This window comes from Scomber japonicus, chromosome 11 (genome assembly GCF_027409825.1).
Source record: "Scomber japonicus isolate fScoJap1 chromosome 11, fScoJap1.pri, whole genome shotgun sequence".
Lineage (NCBI taxonomy): Eukaryota > Metazoa > Chordata > Actinopteri > Scombriformes > Scombridae > Scomber > Scomber japonicus.
The window spans coordinates 28,209,006-28,227,555 of NC_070588.1; the positions used below are offsets into that span (position 1 = coordinate 28,209,006).

General features: G+C 39.1%; 1 protein-coding gene across 1 annotated transcript; it reads right to left on the reverse strand.

Moving 5' to 3' along the window:
• Window positions 1-229: 229 nt before the first annotated feature.
• sec22a (SEC22 homolog A, vesicle trafficking protein) lies at window positions 230-18,343 on the reverse strand. The gene is made up of 7 exons (XM_053328911.1): window positions 18,265-18,343; window positions 14,583-14,793; window positions 10,685-10,848; window positions 9,157-9,336; window positions 7,260-7,378; window positions 5,976-6,041; window positions 230-4,468 (listed from the first exon to the last, which is right to left on the reverse strand). The coding sequence occupies exons 2-7, from the start codon at window positions 14,762-14,764 to the stop codon at window positions 4,268-4,270; spliced, it is 912 nt and encodes a 303-aa protein (XP_053184886.1). The 5' UTR covers window positions 14,765-14,793; window positions 18,265-18,343; the 3' UTR covers window positions 230-4,267.
• Between the last annotated feature and the right edge of the window lie 207 nt (window positions 18,344-18,550).

The following is an 18,550-nucleotide window of genomic DNA, read 5'->3' on the forward strand; positions in this document are numbered from 1 at the left end:
ATATTTGAGTCAGTCATTTGTGTGTGTGTATGAATGTAATTAGCTGTGCCGGACCGTAATTGAGAATTTAATTTTCTCAGCATAAATGGAGTGTCTTTGGATTCAATTTAATGATTGGAGGAACAGGCAAGAGACCACAACGGTGTTTACTCTGCTTTTCTCAGGGGGTTGAACTCGAGCCCAAGTCAGAAAGAATAACTTTCAGTTTTAAATTAGTTTATTTGAGTTTTCAAAACAAGTTTAATGATTTTGACCTTTTTTTTTTGCACAGCCAGCCTGCGAGCAACTGATTATGTGAGCTTTCCTGCAAAAAAACCCCCCAACACATCATCACCGCTGACATTCAGTTGAAGCATGTCGAGCACAAATTATGCTTCAAGTCGTCTGTGGTTTACACCTTACAGCACGTATTTGTCCTTTAAATGCACACACTTCCTGCTCAGGGTCAAATGTAACCCTCTGTCATTAATCTACATGTGGAAAAAGGAAGTGCACATACATATCAATTATAGCAATGTCTGTGCAATTACTTTTTTCTTTGTAAAAGTGCTGTTTTGAAAAGGTTTCAGCTGCCTCTGAATCACGAGGCGTTCTGTTACTTGTTGCTCTAAAGAGGGAAAAAAAGAGTTAGGGTGTGGAGGATTACTACATACAGCTGCTGAAACATCAGCACATGTGTATAAATTACTGGAAGCTCTAGACTCCACAGTTAGATAAATGTTTTCTTTAAATTAAAAGACTTGGATCTGATATTCTCTTTATTACAAGATACATTCAATCTTGTAATTTTTTTTCCCCCATAATTCCAGTTTTTTCACAATTACAGCAACATTCATCAGAGCTCATTGAATGCTTCATTAAACTCCAGCTGTGCTACGATAAGGACATTCAATTTTGGTTAAAGAATGAATATCACTGATGGTAATTTCTTTTTTTTTTAATGTTTCATGTTCTGCAGCTGAGCCCAGAGACAGTGAGGCCTAATACAGGAGAAGATATATTTCAAGTGGACTGAACCAGATCACATCATGATGAGCGTCTCCACGAGCAACAGAAAAAAACTGACAAAATTCTGATCTCTGATATGTTTCAAATCCAGTGTTGGAACACATTTTCCAATTCATTACATCCCATTCTTCTTTCCCCAGGTCTTCATTTACTAAATTTAACATTAGACAGAGTTCATAATATGTATATGCTAATCATGAGTGGAAGGGGCTTTAAAAAGGCGTCACATGACACTCTAGTATAAAATAAAACATTAAAAATTTAGCACAACACATACAGTAGGTTTGTAGAAGTTCACTTCAAAGTTTTAAAGAGCTGGAAATAATCACATTCATCTCCCACACATAGATAAACCAGTATAGAAACCTTGTGTTTAATTCTCCTTTTCTCATACATCACACCCACTCTACACAGTTACTGGAACTTAGCTGTGGAAAAAAAGGAGAATGTGATGAACAATCTGAGCCAGTGAAGCTCAATCCTGATCCACGTGGTTTAAAAAAAAAAAGAAAGAAGCTATTAGGTCATGTAGGTGTGGTCCCGCTGTTGCAAAGCAGAGAACATTCAGACAGCGCGATGATGAATCATAAGAGGCCCCGAGTTTTTTAACAGGGTCCCCTGACAGATCTGTAGTGCAGATGCCAGATGGACGTGGAGCACACACACACACACACACACACACACACACACACACACACACACACACACACACACACACACACTCGTCATCCAGAGAAACTGACTATTTCAAAGAAAAACAACTTCTAACAATCTTAACGCAAATGTCGAGCTACTCGCGTACAATGAATAAAGACATGATATAATTCTCTATTCTTCTCCATTTGTTTGCTATTATTTGTTGGTGTGTGGTGTGCAAGAAGCCAGGAAACCTTCCCATAATTCCCTTAACAAATCTCACCCTGCCTAACGACGATGAATGTGGCATCTCCTCATTGTAATTGTGTTAAATGTGAACGCTGCTAATATCCATCACACAGGCAGAGGGTGAAATAGAGTTTTTTTTGTCTTGTGGCAGACGCCAGCGTGTCTGAATCGAGGATGGGGGGGGGGCTCGGGTGGGAGGAAACGCAGCTCGGGGTAGCTCGGATGCTACAGGCAGCCGTCGGCCTCGACAACACAGCCGCGCGTCTTCGTCGCTGCCAACACAGACCTGTTTATTGACACAGTCGCTTGACACTGGCATATGCTCGGAGCTGTGTAGGCGAGGAAGTAGGGAATGAATGCTAACATGCTGTGTGTGTCAGCTGGAGGATGAGTGACTTAGTGATGGCTAGACATCAGTCAGAGTTAAAAAAACATTGAGCAATCGTAAAACAAATAAAAACTAATACAAATGTGTAGAAGTCTTCACTGGCCGCGTCAGTTGGTAAATAAATAGCTAAATTAACAGAGTACAAAATGACAAATGCAAAATCAGATATAACAGAATACACTGACGCTGAGATGAAGGACACACACACACACACACACACACACACACACACGAGGCAGCTTTGCATAGTTTTAAACCAAGACCTAGACCAACGTTCTGCACCAGGTCAGGTACACGTTGGTATGTGTGCAAAAAGTGCATGTAATGAGAAAAGAAAAGAGAGAGAGAAAAAAAGAAGGAAAAAAGCAGGCCTTACATACTGTTTGGTTTAAATTTGAGCCGTTTTGACATGACAGCAGTAAAAACTCCCCAAATGTCTTTTACTCTGAAATGTTATGACTAAAGTGGCCCAAAATGTCATACTTTTGTATAGATGCTAGAAATGTTTGTCCATTGAGGCTTTTCTGGGGTTCTGGGTCAAATTTGACCCATATCTATTGGCATGTCTGTTAGTTTAATGAATAGTTAATAGTTTTAATAAGATAGTAGTTATGAGGATTCCTTTTTATATTTTCATGTCTTAGGTAAAATAGGACATGATGTTGTGTGAGAGAAGCTGTTTTTTCTCCATAAATGAGTGGTGTAAAACCATGAATCAAGGTTTAATCACACATTTATTGATCAGTCAGATTGACTATTGATGCTTTCTAAACACATCTGTGGTTCAACATTTGGTATAGACACTTTTTACGTAGGGGAATTTAAGACCGGGTCAAAATAATATGGACAGTATGTAAGAGTTAAAGTCTTGCAGCCTTTGTGGTTGATCTTTAGCAAATGCTGCTACAATCTATTCAGCCTAGTTAACACTACATGGGTTGTTGGTGGAGCTAAGGAGATAACAGAGCGATGAGAGAGAATGATTCATGTCAGGTTTGTATTATGAACATTTGGCAACATGCTCTGCAGCACAACTAAAGTATTGATGACTTATTCTTTCCTTGATTTAAACCACTCCTACTCATTTCAGACTGCATGTATCTACACCAGGGTCTCTATATGATGGCTTTGAGTTAGGACAAAACTTAACATTGATTCACTTGATCAGTGTCATTTAAAAGGACCAGTGTGAGGCATTTACTGGCATCTAGCGGTGAGGAATGTACAAGAAACTATGGTGGCGAAAAATGTGAAAGCCCCTCTCTAGAGCTAGTGTTAGTTTGTCCATTCTGGGCTTCTGTAGAAACATGGCAGGGCAACATGGTGTCATTCATGGAAGTGGACCCACAATGATTCTTATTTTCAAGTGATTATGCATAATTAAAATGAACTTATGAATATTATATTCTATTTCTAGCAAGTCTGTTCTGCTAGATGCCACTAAATTCTACACACTGCACCTTTAATTTTTTAAGGGAAAAAAAAAAAAATTTGGTATTGGTCAAAACAGATGTTGTATTTGCACCTCCATCTAAAAAACTGAAAAATACATTCCAGTAGCAATTAGACAGCTTTTAACAGAGTGTGTGTGTTGATGTGTGTGAGTATACTGTAGGTTTGGTTCACTTTACTTTGCAGCTATGTGGAAGGTACAGGTTTGCAGAACTGCTCATGTGCAGGACTCTGACTTCAACTTTAAATAAGCAAACATATTTGTTAAACAATGGCTCCAAAAAAAATTCAATCAAATAAGATCCATATATGCTCGGTGCTGCGGCATAGTTTCCTCCAAGTCCACTCTGTGATCACTGGACGATGGATGGTGCAGACAGGAACTGTGGTGCTGCCACTATTTTTTTGTTTTTGGTTTGTCTTCCTGAACGTTGTACCCAGACCGGCTTCTGTGCCATCTGTGCTGCGCGCGTGTGTGTGTGGGGGACGTCTGAGTGGAGGTCCGTTAAGTCCTTTTGTGTTTAAGGCCTTTTGTCAGACGTTGTAATCTGGTGCTTTGCCCAGTGGTTGCCTCAGTTTGATTTGCAGGGTCATGAAGGCCCCCACCGCCACATGGAAGAGGATCTGCCACATGTTCCTCAGTTCATAAAGATACATGTTGGACAGACAGATGAGTGCAAAGGCCAGGAAGGACTTACTGTTCCTCCACACGGAGAAGTAGGCAAACAGGTAGCACTGAAAGGAAAATGGCAGAAGAAGAATTGAAATGCTGCACGCTGCAAATGTCAGTCATTGAAGACTGGCACTGAGCAATAACGTCTGTCCATCTTTAATGTCCTTCATGGACCAATGAGTCTGCTCAGTAAAGCCAGCCAGACAATGTGCTTTGTTATTAGTCTTGTGTATTGTGTTACCTCACACTACAGGTTTTTAAATAAGCCTTTTTGCAACCTGCAACTTTTATGCTCGCACTGCAGGGATCAATTAACCAGCCGCGACTTGTAGAGGGAGCTCACACTGGGCATTAGCACAGGAGCCTCCAGTCCATTTGGTCCAATAAAGTTTACCCTAACAAGGCGGCCGCATCCTCCACAATGCTGACAAAAAGAAAAATGTAATACTGCTTTCTACATTTTCTATGAGCAGAGTATGAAGAAAATATATGAATACAGAGGCAGACAATCTGGATATATGGACAATATGATTGTCTTCAGTTTGATATCACAGCAGTCACAGCTAACACTGCAGTTTTAGACACAGTATGTACTAGTGGTTACCCCAGTAATATTAAAACAAGCTTACTATGCTTTAAAATGCATCTTTTGACAGCAGTCATGCATGAAATTGGATCATGGAACTGCTCAAATTGCAAAACAGCCAACCAAAATGTCTGACTTTGGTCCAAGAGGCAGAGTCAGGCCCAGAGCTGTCCTTGCCTGAACAATCAGGCTTGTTCAGGCAAGGAGTCGGGTCTTACCTTAAACTGCTCATCAAACCACGGCTTATATGGCACAAATTTGACACAAATTCTAAAATGAGTGGTTTAATCTGTACGATGCCTGTCTGGTTAAAATAGATAGTTCAGACTTTCTGAGGTAATTATCCAGACAGTGGACAGGTGTTGGCAGAGGGGGCAGGCACAAGTATCGGCACAGACGCTAAGCACTGTACATAACATATTCTAGATACTTTTAAAAAATCACTATCAGTAGAAGTGTATGATATATTTACAATATTTTCACTGCTTTACCTTCCTGTCAGACAGGGCAGACATGATGGCAAAGTAAAGTGGTGAACATATTCTAAATATAGCATACACTTAAACTGATATTGATCTTTTTATGTAGGCTTTTATTTAGGTGGCTGAGATACATTATGCTGCTGGCAGAAGACACTTAGCTTCTATGCCTGCTTCTCCAAACTGAGGGTGTCTAATGATAATTCACTGAATATGCATAACTACTTCATACACACCCACTTCCAAAAATCAAAACTATCCTTTAAAGTAAGAAATCCTGTCTGAAAACTTTTTTTCCCTCCCATCAGTGTACCGATCTCAAGTGCTCCATTTAGTATCAAGAAGTGCACAACAGAGGCGATGAATATGTTTTAGTGGGGGTGAAAGGCACTGAGCTTTTGCTAATGTTAGTCTAGCTGACAAGCTGCTGAGCTGTAAAGTGCAAGGCTGTTAGTCAGCCAGTCAGCCGGTGATGGGCTGCTCTTACCACAGACTATCACTTACCTGATACAGACAGGCCGCTGTGCCGAGGAAGAAGGCAATCACATAATTAAAGTCTTCATCGTCGTTCTGGAGATGGGGAGAAAAGGTAGAGAGAACAGGGTTATCTTTTAGCACCAGTCATCCATGTCTAGACTAGGCATCATGAAACCAACATGACAAGAATATTAACAGTTTGTGGGATTTCGTCACCCCCCTACCTTTTTTAGTCTGCTAGATTTACACAATATGATATTTCACATTTGCAGCACCACAGTTACTTTCTACAAACTTTTCTTAAAAGGAAACATTTTGGTAGTTTTGCCTTTGTTTTGATTGGTTCTATTAGTATTTTACATTGTGACATTATATGATAACATCTACAATAAAGTTTGATATTTTGCTAAGCCAGGGCTTTGTTTAAAACTGTTTGATTGTATGACAGCTTGTGTTTCTCCACCTATCAGACTTCATCTTAACAATGTAGCCGTGTTCCTACTAGAGTTGGACGATACCATTGTTTATCATCAATGGAAGACAGTCATCAACCACTAAGCCTCTATCCATCAATCATTATTTATAAAAGTCATCTCAAGGCACTTTTCACATAGAGCAGGTCTAGACCGTACTCTTTCATGTCATTTAAAGAGACTTATTGGCTGTTTATTAGTGAAGTTTGGATTGTTCTTACAGTAATGTAACAAGTGCAGTTAGTTGTTGTCAGCTCCACCTGTTTCATTATGTCTCCTCTCCTCCATTCACACACACACACACACACACACACAGTGAAAGAGAAGAAACTCAGTGTGACTGTAAATGACAGTGGAATGCAGTACAGACTGTTTTTTTGTCCTATTTATTTAATTTATGTGCAGTGTGAGCATCTACTGCATTTTCCTGTCATTTATGGTCGCGCTGAGTTTCTCTCCTGTTTCACTGCGGGCAGGGCCGAGTGCTGTGTGTGTGTGTGTGTGTGTGTGTGTGTGTGTGTGTTTGAGAGAGTTCTGGTGCAGTAGAGAAAGAAGAGACAGTGAGCTGCGTGTAGTACTTGAGTTGACGACAGCTACAGTCATCACATTACTGTTGTGGCCCATCCCAACGCCATTGTCCGTAACAATGTTTCACTGTGGACGAGGTCATATGCCAATTGTGTTGACATCACCCAACCCTAGTTCCCATGACTCAGGCAGTCATTTTATGAAAACATTATTGTTATTAACTACATGACAGACAGCCAAAACCAAGAAAATAAGACTTTTCTTTTAAGACAAACTGACTGTCTGAATGTCATATAGGTCATATCCTCACCTGTAGTATACTCTCAATAGCGTGGACTCCTCTCAGCAGGTTCAGGCCTCCGCAGAGGACACTGAGCACACAGGAGACAATGCCTGGGAGAGTCACCGGCTCCAACATCTGTGTGGGAGCTGGAAGCAAGGAAGGACGCACAGTGTTACCAACTCTGCGAAATCAGCCTGGACTAATGAACTAACCACATCATTAGGTAAAAAGTCTTTGCTTTGACAAAATGTACCGTTTTATGAAATGCACCGATTTCTGTCTTCCAGCACATTTTTGGCATGGTAAGCAGAGCGATGTGTCACTATGATCAGATTAGCATACTTCACCCCTCTGGACCAAATGATTTATGTTCTTAGGAAAGTGAGACTGGCAAGGGCAGCGGAGAGTGAACAACGCATGGAGAGCTGCCTTGAAGAGGATGTCAAGAAGTGGTGGTGGTGGTGGGGAGGCGGGGGGGTGGGGGGGGTGGGCACAGCAGCTCTAAGTGACCTGAGGTGGCATCACTGGGCTCGGGGCAGTCGAGGTGTGACGATGCTTACAAAAGGGTTGCTTTCTGGAGCGGCTGAGAGGCAGAGAGTCTGAGCCACAGAGGACAGAGGAGCTGTTAGACTAAGTAGAGGGATATTCAGCCACTAGACACACTATCCTAAAGGAATAAGGCTGGGGATATTTTACTATAACATATGCCATGAAAGGCCTGCTAACAGGCACAAAAGCTTTATCTATCCTTTTCCCCTGTGTCACAGAGCTCCTCGCCCCCCCCGCCCCCCCCCCAGCAAAACAATTACAAACACATCAATGAGCCACAATGCAGCACTGGCTGAAATGTTTCTTCATTACCATTACCAGAAAAACACACACACACACACACACACACACACACACACACACACACACACACACACACACACACACACACAAAACTCTGTCTGAAATACTCATTGCGGCACCAAATGTGATTAACACATACATTATTCCCCCCTGCCTGAGTTTGACAAAAACTGCAGAGTCCAGCTGTTTTATGACATTACTGCGTCTTTCTAAAAAATGTCAGCCATTTTTATAGATTCCCATGTAGGAAGTAAAAAAGGTTGGTTACAGTTACAGGCTACAGAAGTCAAAAAGTGTATTGTTGGTTTTAGTCTTCTTAATGGAATTTTATTTTATTGTTTGCCCCCCCCCCCCTCTCTCTTCTGTTTGGGTGTGCTGTACAGTGGTCTGGGGAGGGGGTATTGTATGATGTTCCATCTGTTTGAACTAAATAAAAAGTATCTAAAAGGGGAAAAAAGAAAGAAAGTGATGGGGAAGCTGCTGATTATGTATAAAAAACTATTATTAAAAGAATATATGTCATTAAAAGGTACAGAAGAGCAGACTTCTGTCATGTGATATTCTACATGATTGACAGTATAACGCAGTATAGTACAGTAAAATATAACCACATTTATATGCAAGCAGAGGACGTATTTAAGATTGCAGAAAGTGGGTTAATTTTGCTGGACTGCTCCTTTAAACATCAAAACAGCAACACACACAGTCTCCATGTATTATCAGACCCAGCGGCTCAGAAATGAACATTGACAGGTGTGATGGTGCATTCAGTGTTCTTTCACTGCTGTAGTGAAGGATACAGTTTACTGCAGACATCACCAGTAACCTTTCAATGTCACTGTGTTACAAAGACTAATAATGCCAAGTATCAGGGGAAGATAAGAGTTTATCGATCCTCAGGAGAGAAATTAACTAAGTAGTCTATTACACTAGCAAACCTCTTTCATGCTTAAATGGAGCATCTACGGTATATGTGTGTGTATGTATGTGTGTGTGTGTGTGTGTGTGTGTGTGTGTGTGTGTGTGTGTATGTATGTGTGTGTATGCGTGGTGGCAGCAGCTCGTGTCCCACCTATGCCCTTGTACTTGGAGGGCGCGTGCACTGAGAATCCGTTGATGGTCTGCAGGTCCTCGGGGGACAGCTGGTACGGCGGTCTCAGCTTGATCTCCGTCTGCATGTCAGCCAGGTTGATCTTAGTGGACAGAGAGCGAGGGCTGTTGTAGCGCTGTTTAGTCTTCTGGATGAAAGTGTCTGACGGATGACAGACAGCACAACAACCAGGTGATTAATGACACAGAGAGGAAAACCAGGGGCCAGGCACAGATGGTGTAGATGTGTGAGAGCAGGATGTTCTGTCAGTTTCCTGAAGCTTTGCATTAGTTCTATGACTGTCACCATAACTGCTTTTGTTGGACGATATATTGTCTCAGAAATAATCACGATAAACAATATTATTGTCATTTGAAGATCATTTTATACCACTGATATAATGATATCATGTCCATATATCATACGATAAGTCAATATATAAACGTGATGATGTTGATAATTATGTATAATAAGTCGATACTGTAATTATTGTGACAGGCCTAATTAGGTCTGTGATGATGAGCTAATAAATCAACAGAAAAATCACTCAACTTTTTTTTCCCAACAAGTATATTATTCATATACCAAGTTAAAAATGCTAAAAGATTTCTGGTTTTAGCTTTTTAAATGTAACGCTTGGCTGTTTTTTCAAATTTTTATATGACTGCTAATATGTTCGGGTTTTGAGCGGTTGGTTATACAAATCAAGCAATTTTGAAGATGTTCACTTCTAGGGGCCTTTCACAACGTTTTACAATATTTTACAAACTAAACAATTCATACATACATAAGTACAAAATTAAAGGTGCAGGCAGTGTTGATTGGGCCCTCGCACCCCTGCCCGGCTGCCTTCAGCCTTCATGTCTTCAGACCTGAGCTGTTATCGGATATTTCAAGAAAGGGTCGAAATAACACTTACACTTGCAAAAATTGCAAAGGAAATTCAAATGGCTGGATTCATGTTGGACATAGATTACTGCTCCAATAGGCTTTTTCGTGCATCTTGACGTGATACATATGCCTTCGAAATTTCGTTCATCGAGTTCAAATTTAAAGGTGGGGGCTTTTATTTTGAAATTGTTTTTACCAAGTGGGAGGTACTGTCGCTGTCTCTGGCTCTGAATTACATACAATAAGCTGATTTGAACACTTCTTGTGACTTGATTGCTCTCAACTTCAGTCTAAATGATATTAGGCATGTCATGATAACTACTTTTATTGGACGATATATCATCTCAGAAATAATCACGATACATGATATTATTGTCATTTGAGGATCATTTTATACCACTGATATAATGATAATATAATAGCATAATAATGCAAGGGGGCTGGGGGGTGGGATTGGAGAGTTGGTGACATGAGGCTAAACTTGTAGGAGTTTTCCTATTTTTCTCCCTTTCATTGACCAATAGTTGATCACATTGATGAGTCTACATAGAAGCCTTTGCTCTTTGACTCTTGGTGACTGACATAATGAGGTTCAGCTGTAACACTCCACGTGGCTCACCAAACTCGATGAAGGAGTACGGCCGCACGGCGTTGCTGATCCTCTTCGTGTCGTAGGTGACGATGAACTCCTTCTGCAGCTCGTCCAGGAAGCAGAAGGCCAGCACGTTGGGGTAGTTTGCAGTGCACACCATCATATACCCGACACCCAGCGAGCTCGTGAAACTGAAACACACACACACACACACACACACACACACACACACACACACACACACACACACACACACACACACACACACACACACACACACACACACACACTCATTATGACACAAACTATGGAGAAACTGTAATTAGGACACTGAGCTAAATAAGGTGCAGATTTCCGAGAAAAGAAAAAGAAAATACAATGGAATTTCTGCAGCTCTGAATGCAGTAAAGTACACACTAACATTTGCACATTCACAGCTAATTAAACAAAGCAGCACATTCTAATGCAGTATGGCAGACAGCATCTTTTTGGGCCCTGCGGTGTTATTTGATACACGGAGCACAAATTAAATTCCCCAGACACAAAGACTCGTACGTTATCTGAACAGCTCAGAGCGCAACTGAGGGAAAAGCCGGTTATCACAACAACATCTAAATTGATGTGGAACATAAATGTCTACAAACAGTACAGACTGAGGCGATGCTTATCATGGGACTTCACAAAAAAACAAAAAAAAAAAAAACAGAGGTACAGGAGATATGTGAAGGATGAGGGTTTATCTGATGCCAGCGTGTCAATGTTTAGTTATGGTGGCTCAGAACTCACAGAGGCTGGCTGCCACATGCATCTCATGAGCTTATACAATTGTTCATATTGCGGCTCTAGCTTTGTAAAAATAAATTAAATTGTTTTGTTCTACTTTATTTTTTTCTGATCGATTTTATTCAGTGGTTTTTTGTCTTTAATGTTTTTTAAACTATTCTTTTCTCTAACTTTTAATACACTTTTTCTCTAATTCTCTTATTTTTATTTAACCTTAAGATTTTTATTAGAAATCCTAAATATTATCAAACTTCTAAATGTTTCATATTATTGATTTTATTTGTCAGTTTCTTCTGTCTTTTTAATATTTTTTAACCTAGTTTTTAACTCTAGGTTTTATTAAACTTTATCTTTTATTCAATTTTACTTTTGTTTTGTGTTTTTAATCTATTTTAACCTAGTTTTTTTACTCTAACTTTTCCTCTAATTCTCTCTTATTATTTTATTTTCTCTTATTTATTTTACTTTATCAATTTTAGATTTTTACTATGAATCCTTTTTTTATTATTACTTTTTTTCTTTGCAATTTGTTCTTTATTTTTATTCCTTTTCTTTATGTTGTCCTCAGTATGAAACACTTTGAACTACATGAACCTGTATGAAAGCTGCTTTAGAAATAAAGGCTGATTGGCAATACTAATATGGATGTAATTAGGTTTTATACCAATAGTAACAAAGTAAAATTAATTTATATAGCACCTTTCTAAAGCATCTGTCACTAAGTGTTTCACAATAAAAAAAACTGAAGCAACAGAAAAAAAGTTCAAAGGGAATAAATTCCAAAATGTATGAGCCCTAACCTCAAAGTCAGCGTCTTCTTTAGTTAAAGCCTGTAGAGAGAAACAAGCAGCGAGCACTGATGAGATGACCTCAGACACCTGCTGCTGATTAAGGAGCATCTGACAGAAGCCTGCACTCCTCCAAAATCCATCACTACTATCAGGTATTTGACTGTAAATATTTTAGAGATAACATGTACCAGCCTGTTAAGCTTACTGTAAAGTCACTAAAGGCTCTGCTACACTGTTGAGACACAAGGTTGACAATCATGAGGAAATCTTTTATTTTATCTTCATTTTATATCCATTTAAACACTTTTAATCGTATTTAAATGTCTTTTTCTTGCTTTTATTCCTTGTATTGATGCTTTTTATGTTTTATATTAAGCACTTTGAATTGCAGTGTTGTTGAAATATGCTATAAAAATTAAATTTGCCTTGTCATAACTTTAAGACCAAATTCTTACAATGAAATATGAAATAATGCAGAATACATTCCTGAGTGGCATGTTTAAATAAAGTTAGAGGGAAAAGCAAACAAACACACAAAACAATAGAGGTGAAAAAAAGGAAATCTTCTGCTTTTATATACTTCTTTGTCTTTTCTTGGCGGTGCTACAGTTCACACATTGACTGCACAATGTGACAGCTTCAAATTGATAGTGAGCAGTGTGACATAGATTTTATTAGACCCATCTCACAGTGTGTGACAACAACAAAAAAGTCTAAAGGCAAATCTAATCCTCCATATAACTGATATGCTCTAAATCTCTATAGGGATATTATAAAAATACTGAACAGGGCTTGAAACTATGTCATCTAGTGTACACTAGTCTCCCCAATAACTCCAAATGAAGTCAGATATTAATAACTTTGTTTGTATAGCAGCTTTCATACAGGAAATGCAGCTCGAAGTGCTTTACAACAAAACAAATTACATACATCAAGCCCTTCACATTAAAAGTATCTAAAAAGGAGTAAAAAGCTATGTTAAAAAAGAAAGGGAAAAAAAGAAGAAGAAAAACATGAGCGTAATATAAGATGCACATATTTGTGTGTGTGTGTTTACAGCGATATTGAAGTCATAAGAGCAGCCTCTAAAAGGAGCTCATATATCACAGAACAGATTAACCCATGCCTGCCTCACTCTGACCTTCTCTGTCTCCTAACCTTCTTTTCTTCACACGCTCCAGGCTCTCACTGATGAAAGAGACACTTATCGAAGCGGACGGCGCTTGTTGAACGGCACGGCGCGGCTCGCTGACGGCTCACTCCGACTTCCTTTTAAACTAGCGTCCTCTATCTTAATAAGACTAATTAGCCTTTAACAAACAGTGCGTGAGAGAGAGAGCGAGAGAGACTTTCAAAGCATTTTTCTCGCCGCCAGAGGGGCTTTTTTTTTTTTTTTTTTTACAAACAGTTTAACACCTCAAATTAAGGCCTCGCTGTCATATTGGACAGCTGGTACGGCGGTCTCAGCTTGATCTCCGTCTGCATGTCAGCCAGGTTGATCTTAGTGGACAGAGAGCGAGGGCTGTTGTAGCGCTGTTTAGTCTTCTGGATGAAAGTGTCTGACGGATGACAGACAGCACAACAACCAGGTGATTAATGACACAGAGAGGAAAACCAGGGGCCAGGCACAGATGGTGTAGATGTGTGAGAGCAGGATGTTCTGTCAGTTTCCTGAAGCTTTGCATTAGTTCTATGACTGTCACCATAACTGCTTTTGTTGGACGATATATTGTCTCAGAAATAATCACGATAAACAATATTATTGTCATTTGAAGATCATTTTATACCACTGATATAATGATATCATGTCCATATATCATACGATAAGTCAATATATAAACGTGATGATGTTGATAATTATGTATAATAAGTCGATACTGTAATTATTGTGACAGGCCTAATTAGGTCTGTGATGATGAGCTAATAAATCAACAGAAAAATCACTCAACTTTTTTTTTCCCAACAAGTATATTATTCATATACCAAGTTAAAAATGCTAAAAGATTTCTGGTTTTAGCTTTTTTTTTTTTTTTTTTTACAAACAGTTTAACACCTCAAATTAAGGCCTCGCTGTCATATTGATGACATTAAAAAGCTTTTTGTTGCATCAAAACTTTGTTAGAGGGGTCAGGAGGAGTGCCAGCTGCAAACCTTTAATCGCCTATGGAAGTTAAAGGATGGAGATGAAATAAATCTATAAAAGTGAATCTCTGGATTTGAGTTTCTTGGAAAATACTAAATATTATCCACTTTTAACATAAGATATACTGGATATATTTGCCTTATTATGCCATTTTAAACTAATAGGTGGTTTGAAGGTGGTGTGTTTACATCAACAATGTGACACCTACTTGACATTATACGGTCCCGTCCTGAGCGTGCAGCGGTCGGGGAACTGGCTCAGCTTCTTGGAGAGACCTTTGAGGTGCTTCTTGGTCTCCTGTAGCTCTTTGTCCTGCTCATAGTCGGTGGACGCGGACAGAGGCAGGCCGTCCCCGACCCGGACCACGGAGGCAAACACCACCATCGACATCTTACAGCTCTGACACCGTCACTGAAACCCTGCAGACATGGAGAGAGAGAGATCAGAAGTGCGATGAGTCTTAAGCTGTGTTTCATGTTCACCTCACTCTAAATGAGTAAAAAAAATACTATAATTTTTCTATACTACTGAGGATTTTACTGTAACAAATAGAGAAATCAAATGAAGGTACTGCTTTAGTTTTGCTGTTTAGACAGTGGATGGAAATGTTCAGCTTTATATCTTACAGTGAAACACTTAGACAGTTCATTCTCTTACTAATAAACATGAAATATTATATAATATAATAATAACAGTTTAATGTAGTGTCTCAGCAATATATGTGCAACAATAGGTGTGTGAGGCTAATTCAACTATGACTGCAGGCACTTTATGGGTGGATTCCAACACAATACATTTTTATATTTTATATTTCAGGTTGTTTTCAGTTAGTTAGTTAGTTTTTTTGGTTTCAGAGTTCAAAAGGTACTTATAACATCTCTACCTTACTGTTCTAGCTGCTTATATTGCTACAATGTGTGTTACATCTCTTTTCATAGCAATCTCCTGCCTCACTGTTGTTCCTCACAATCCCCCATCCACAACCTAACATCATGTCAGAACATTAAAATAAGCTTTATGTTTCATAAGGCTTGAACACATGTGGAGCGGACACAGTGTATTTTATATGGAGAGCTGTTCAATTATAAAAGCTTTAAAAGCAGCTAATGAGCTTATTAGACACCTGCACTATAGCACCCACAGGGAAAAGTGATGGAGTCCTCCCAGAACAAAGCTGATGACTTCAAAAGACTGATTCAAAAGTTTTATATATATATATATATATATATATAGTAAGAATAGGTGAAATTAAACCAAAGAAACTGGATTTGATCAGATACTGAAGCCAGAATGTGATACTAATACCAATGCATTTGATTATTAAAAGTCACTAATGTGCTATCATGTAGGTGAATATGCTGCTTCTGAGTAGATGATCATTACAACAGAGACACTATGTGTGAAGGAAAACAACAATACAAATCATTGAACTAACAATGTGATCTGCAGCAATAGAGCAGACAACAATTAGTATAACTACTATTTTTATCCATTTATTTTCTCTTAAAAAATACAACTACGTACACACAGTCATTAACATACATATTAGAGACACACATCCACATATACTGAGATATACATGAATTTAAAGTTAACTAAAGAGCTATCTTAATAACTCTATCAAAATAAACAGCTGATTTATCCAGCTGTGATTTAATGCATACACATGTATAATTCAGTACATTCACTCACTAGTGTGTAATACTGGCTAAACATGTAGAATAAGGTTTACGCTTGATGAAAATGACTTGTATTTTAAAAAATTAAGTATTTTGATTTCTGAATTTATTTTTCATTATATTTTAATTGGCTAAGGGAGATGTTATCATATGTTATCATACTTAGTTATTCCAGAAAGGAGGTTCAACAAACTAAGTCTGACCCTGAACTCTGAGTTGACTTACTCTGAGATGGGAAACTCTGAATATCTGGTTTGATTTTGATTTAGTTCATACTCAGAGTATGTTCACCTTGAATTAAGTGAGTGCGCGACCACTATAAAAAGCCAACATCAATGGAGCCCCGATACCTCGAGCACACAGGTGAAAAAGTGGTGTAACGTAAATGGAAGCAGCTAAAAATGAAATACAAAACCATCATTCAGAAAAGAAAAAAAAAAAAGAAAATAATTGACGTAGGCTATTAAACAAAGTAAATATTAATTCAGTGGCTATTTCAACATGTAGTAATTGAAACCACTGCTGTTTTAACACATATGTCCTCTCGCCTAATATCCTGCTTAGTAGATTAACATTTAACACAATTTATCATTTGCATAAAAACGATGCACAAAATGTTGCTGTGTTGCCTGGATAAGTTTGGCCTGAGAATGTTAAGAAATTATTGAATGCAATAAAAAGTGATACTGTTCAAACAGATATTCATCTGGGAATGAGAGCAAATCCAATTGAGCTCTGAAAATCCTCTCCTGACGTAAGACATTGCAAATTAATTCTGCCTCCATATCTATCGGATTGCGAAGAAACGGACAAGCCATGTCTGGCAGCTTGCTTCAGATGGGAGGAGACAGGTAGAAACTCGGTTCCTTATAGAAAACAGAGTCAGTTACCATGGTGACTGAGTCAGAGTTTCACTACCTTCTCTTTCTAGAACAGATAACACAGAATTCCCCTCATCTCAGGTTTAATTTACTCTGAGTTTTCACATAACCCACTTTCTGGAATACCTCCAGTTCATTAACTCGGTTCAGTCAGTTGTGTAGGTGTGTGGTCAGTTGTGTAGTAGGTGTGTGTTATTTGTCTAGTCAGTGTGTGGTAAGTTGTGTAGTAGGTGTGTGTCAGTTGTGTAGTAGTAGGTGTGTGTCAGTTGTGTAGTAGGTGTGTGTCAGTTTCTGTGTAGTAGGTGTGTGGTCAGTTGTGTAGTAGGTGACTGATCAGAGTGTGGATCAACGTGCTGTCAATTATGTAGTGGGTGTGTGTCAGTTGTGTAGTACGTGCGTGGTCAGTCGTGTAGTAGGTGTGCAGTAGGTGTGTATCAGTTGTGTAGTAGGTGTGCAGAAGGTGTGTGGTCAGTTGTGTAGTAGGTGACTGATCAGAGTGTGGATCAACGTGCTGTCAATTGTGTAGTGGGTATGTGTCAGTTGTGTAGTAGGTGCGTGGTCAGTTGTGTAGTAGGTGTGTATCAGTTGTGTAGAAGGTGTGCAGAAGGTGTGTTTCAGTTGTGTAGTAGGTGCGTGGTCACTTGTTTAGTAGGTGTGTGTGAGTTGTGTAGTAGGTGTGTGGTCAGTTGTGTAGTAGGTGTTCAGTAGGTGTGTGTGAGTTGTGTAGTAGGTGTGTGTGAGTTGTGTAGTAGGTGTGTGGTATGCAGCGAGTGTACAGTGGGTGTATCCTCAGTGTGTGGTCTAGTGTGGTCAGCGTGTTAGAACCATGGACAGCTCCACAAAGTAACTGAAATGAAGCTAACATTAGCTCCGAGAATTGACAGCATTCATGCAGGACAAACAACTTCGAAACACACTCCAGAGCTCAACATTAACACGTCTGATACACTGAGCCACCAGAAAGACTCTACTCTATGATTAGACAGGAAGAAGACGTGTAACAAATCAGCTAGTTAATGTTAGTGAATGTCTGTCAGTAACGTAGCTTTCATCTGTGCAGCAGCTAGCTGGTTTATTAATATGTTAACTCTGCCACTGCCAGTCTAACACTGAATATACTAGCTACACGGTTTATTTGCTGCTAAGTCTCCTTTAATGCGAGCTGCTAATTTACAGCACAGAAAGGTTAGCAGCTAACTCTATTAGCTTTTGCAACATTTCCCTTAGCTAGCTACTTTACATCCAGAGACCAATGACAAGGCTTTTAGTCCACCTGGAAACAACACTCACGCGTCTGATAGGTTAATAAAGGTAGTTAAGTGTGCAGTACCTGCTAAACGAGTGTAGCATCATGTAGAAATCAGTGATGTGCAGCTGTGTCTCTTTGCACACAGCTAACTGCTAACTGCTAACTGCAGCGACACTGGACGTTTACGTGGCTGTGACGCTATGCATTGTGGGTAAACCAAATCCCCCATCAGCGCCAAAGGGAAAAAAAATCTCTCTCATAAAGAAATACATACGTATATATAAATAAATAAATAAATAATAACAATAAAGATACGGTTGACATAAATGAATAAATAATGACTAAATAATTAATAATAATAAAATAA

Coding starts and splice junctions, on each gene's coding strand:
- sec22a (XM_053328911.1), bottom strand. CDS start 14,764: ATGTCGATGGTGGTGTTTGCCTCCGTGGTCCGGGTCGGGGACGGCCTG. Junction 6,042..7,259: donor CTATTGAGAGTATACTACAG/GTGAGGATATGA, acceptor CCCCATCTCCAG/AACGACGATGAAGACTTTAA. Junction 4,469..5,975: donor CAGCGGCCTGTCTGTATCAG/GTAAGTGATAGT, acceptor TTTTCCTTTCAG/TGCTACCTGTTTGCCTACTT.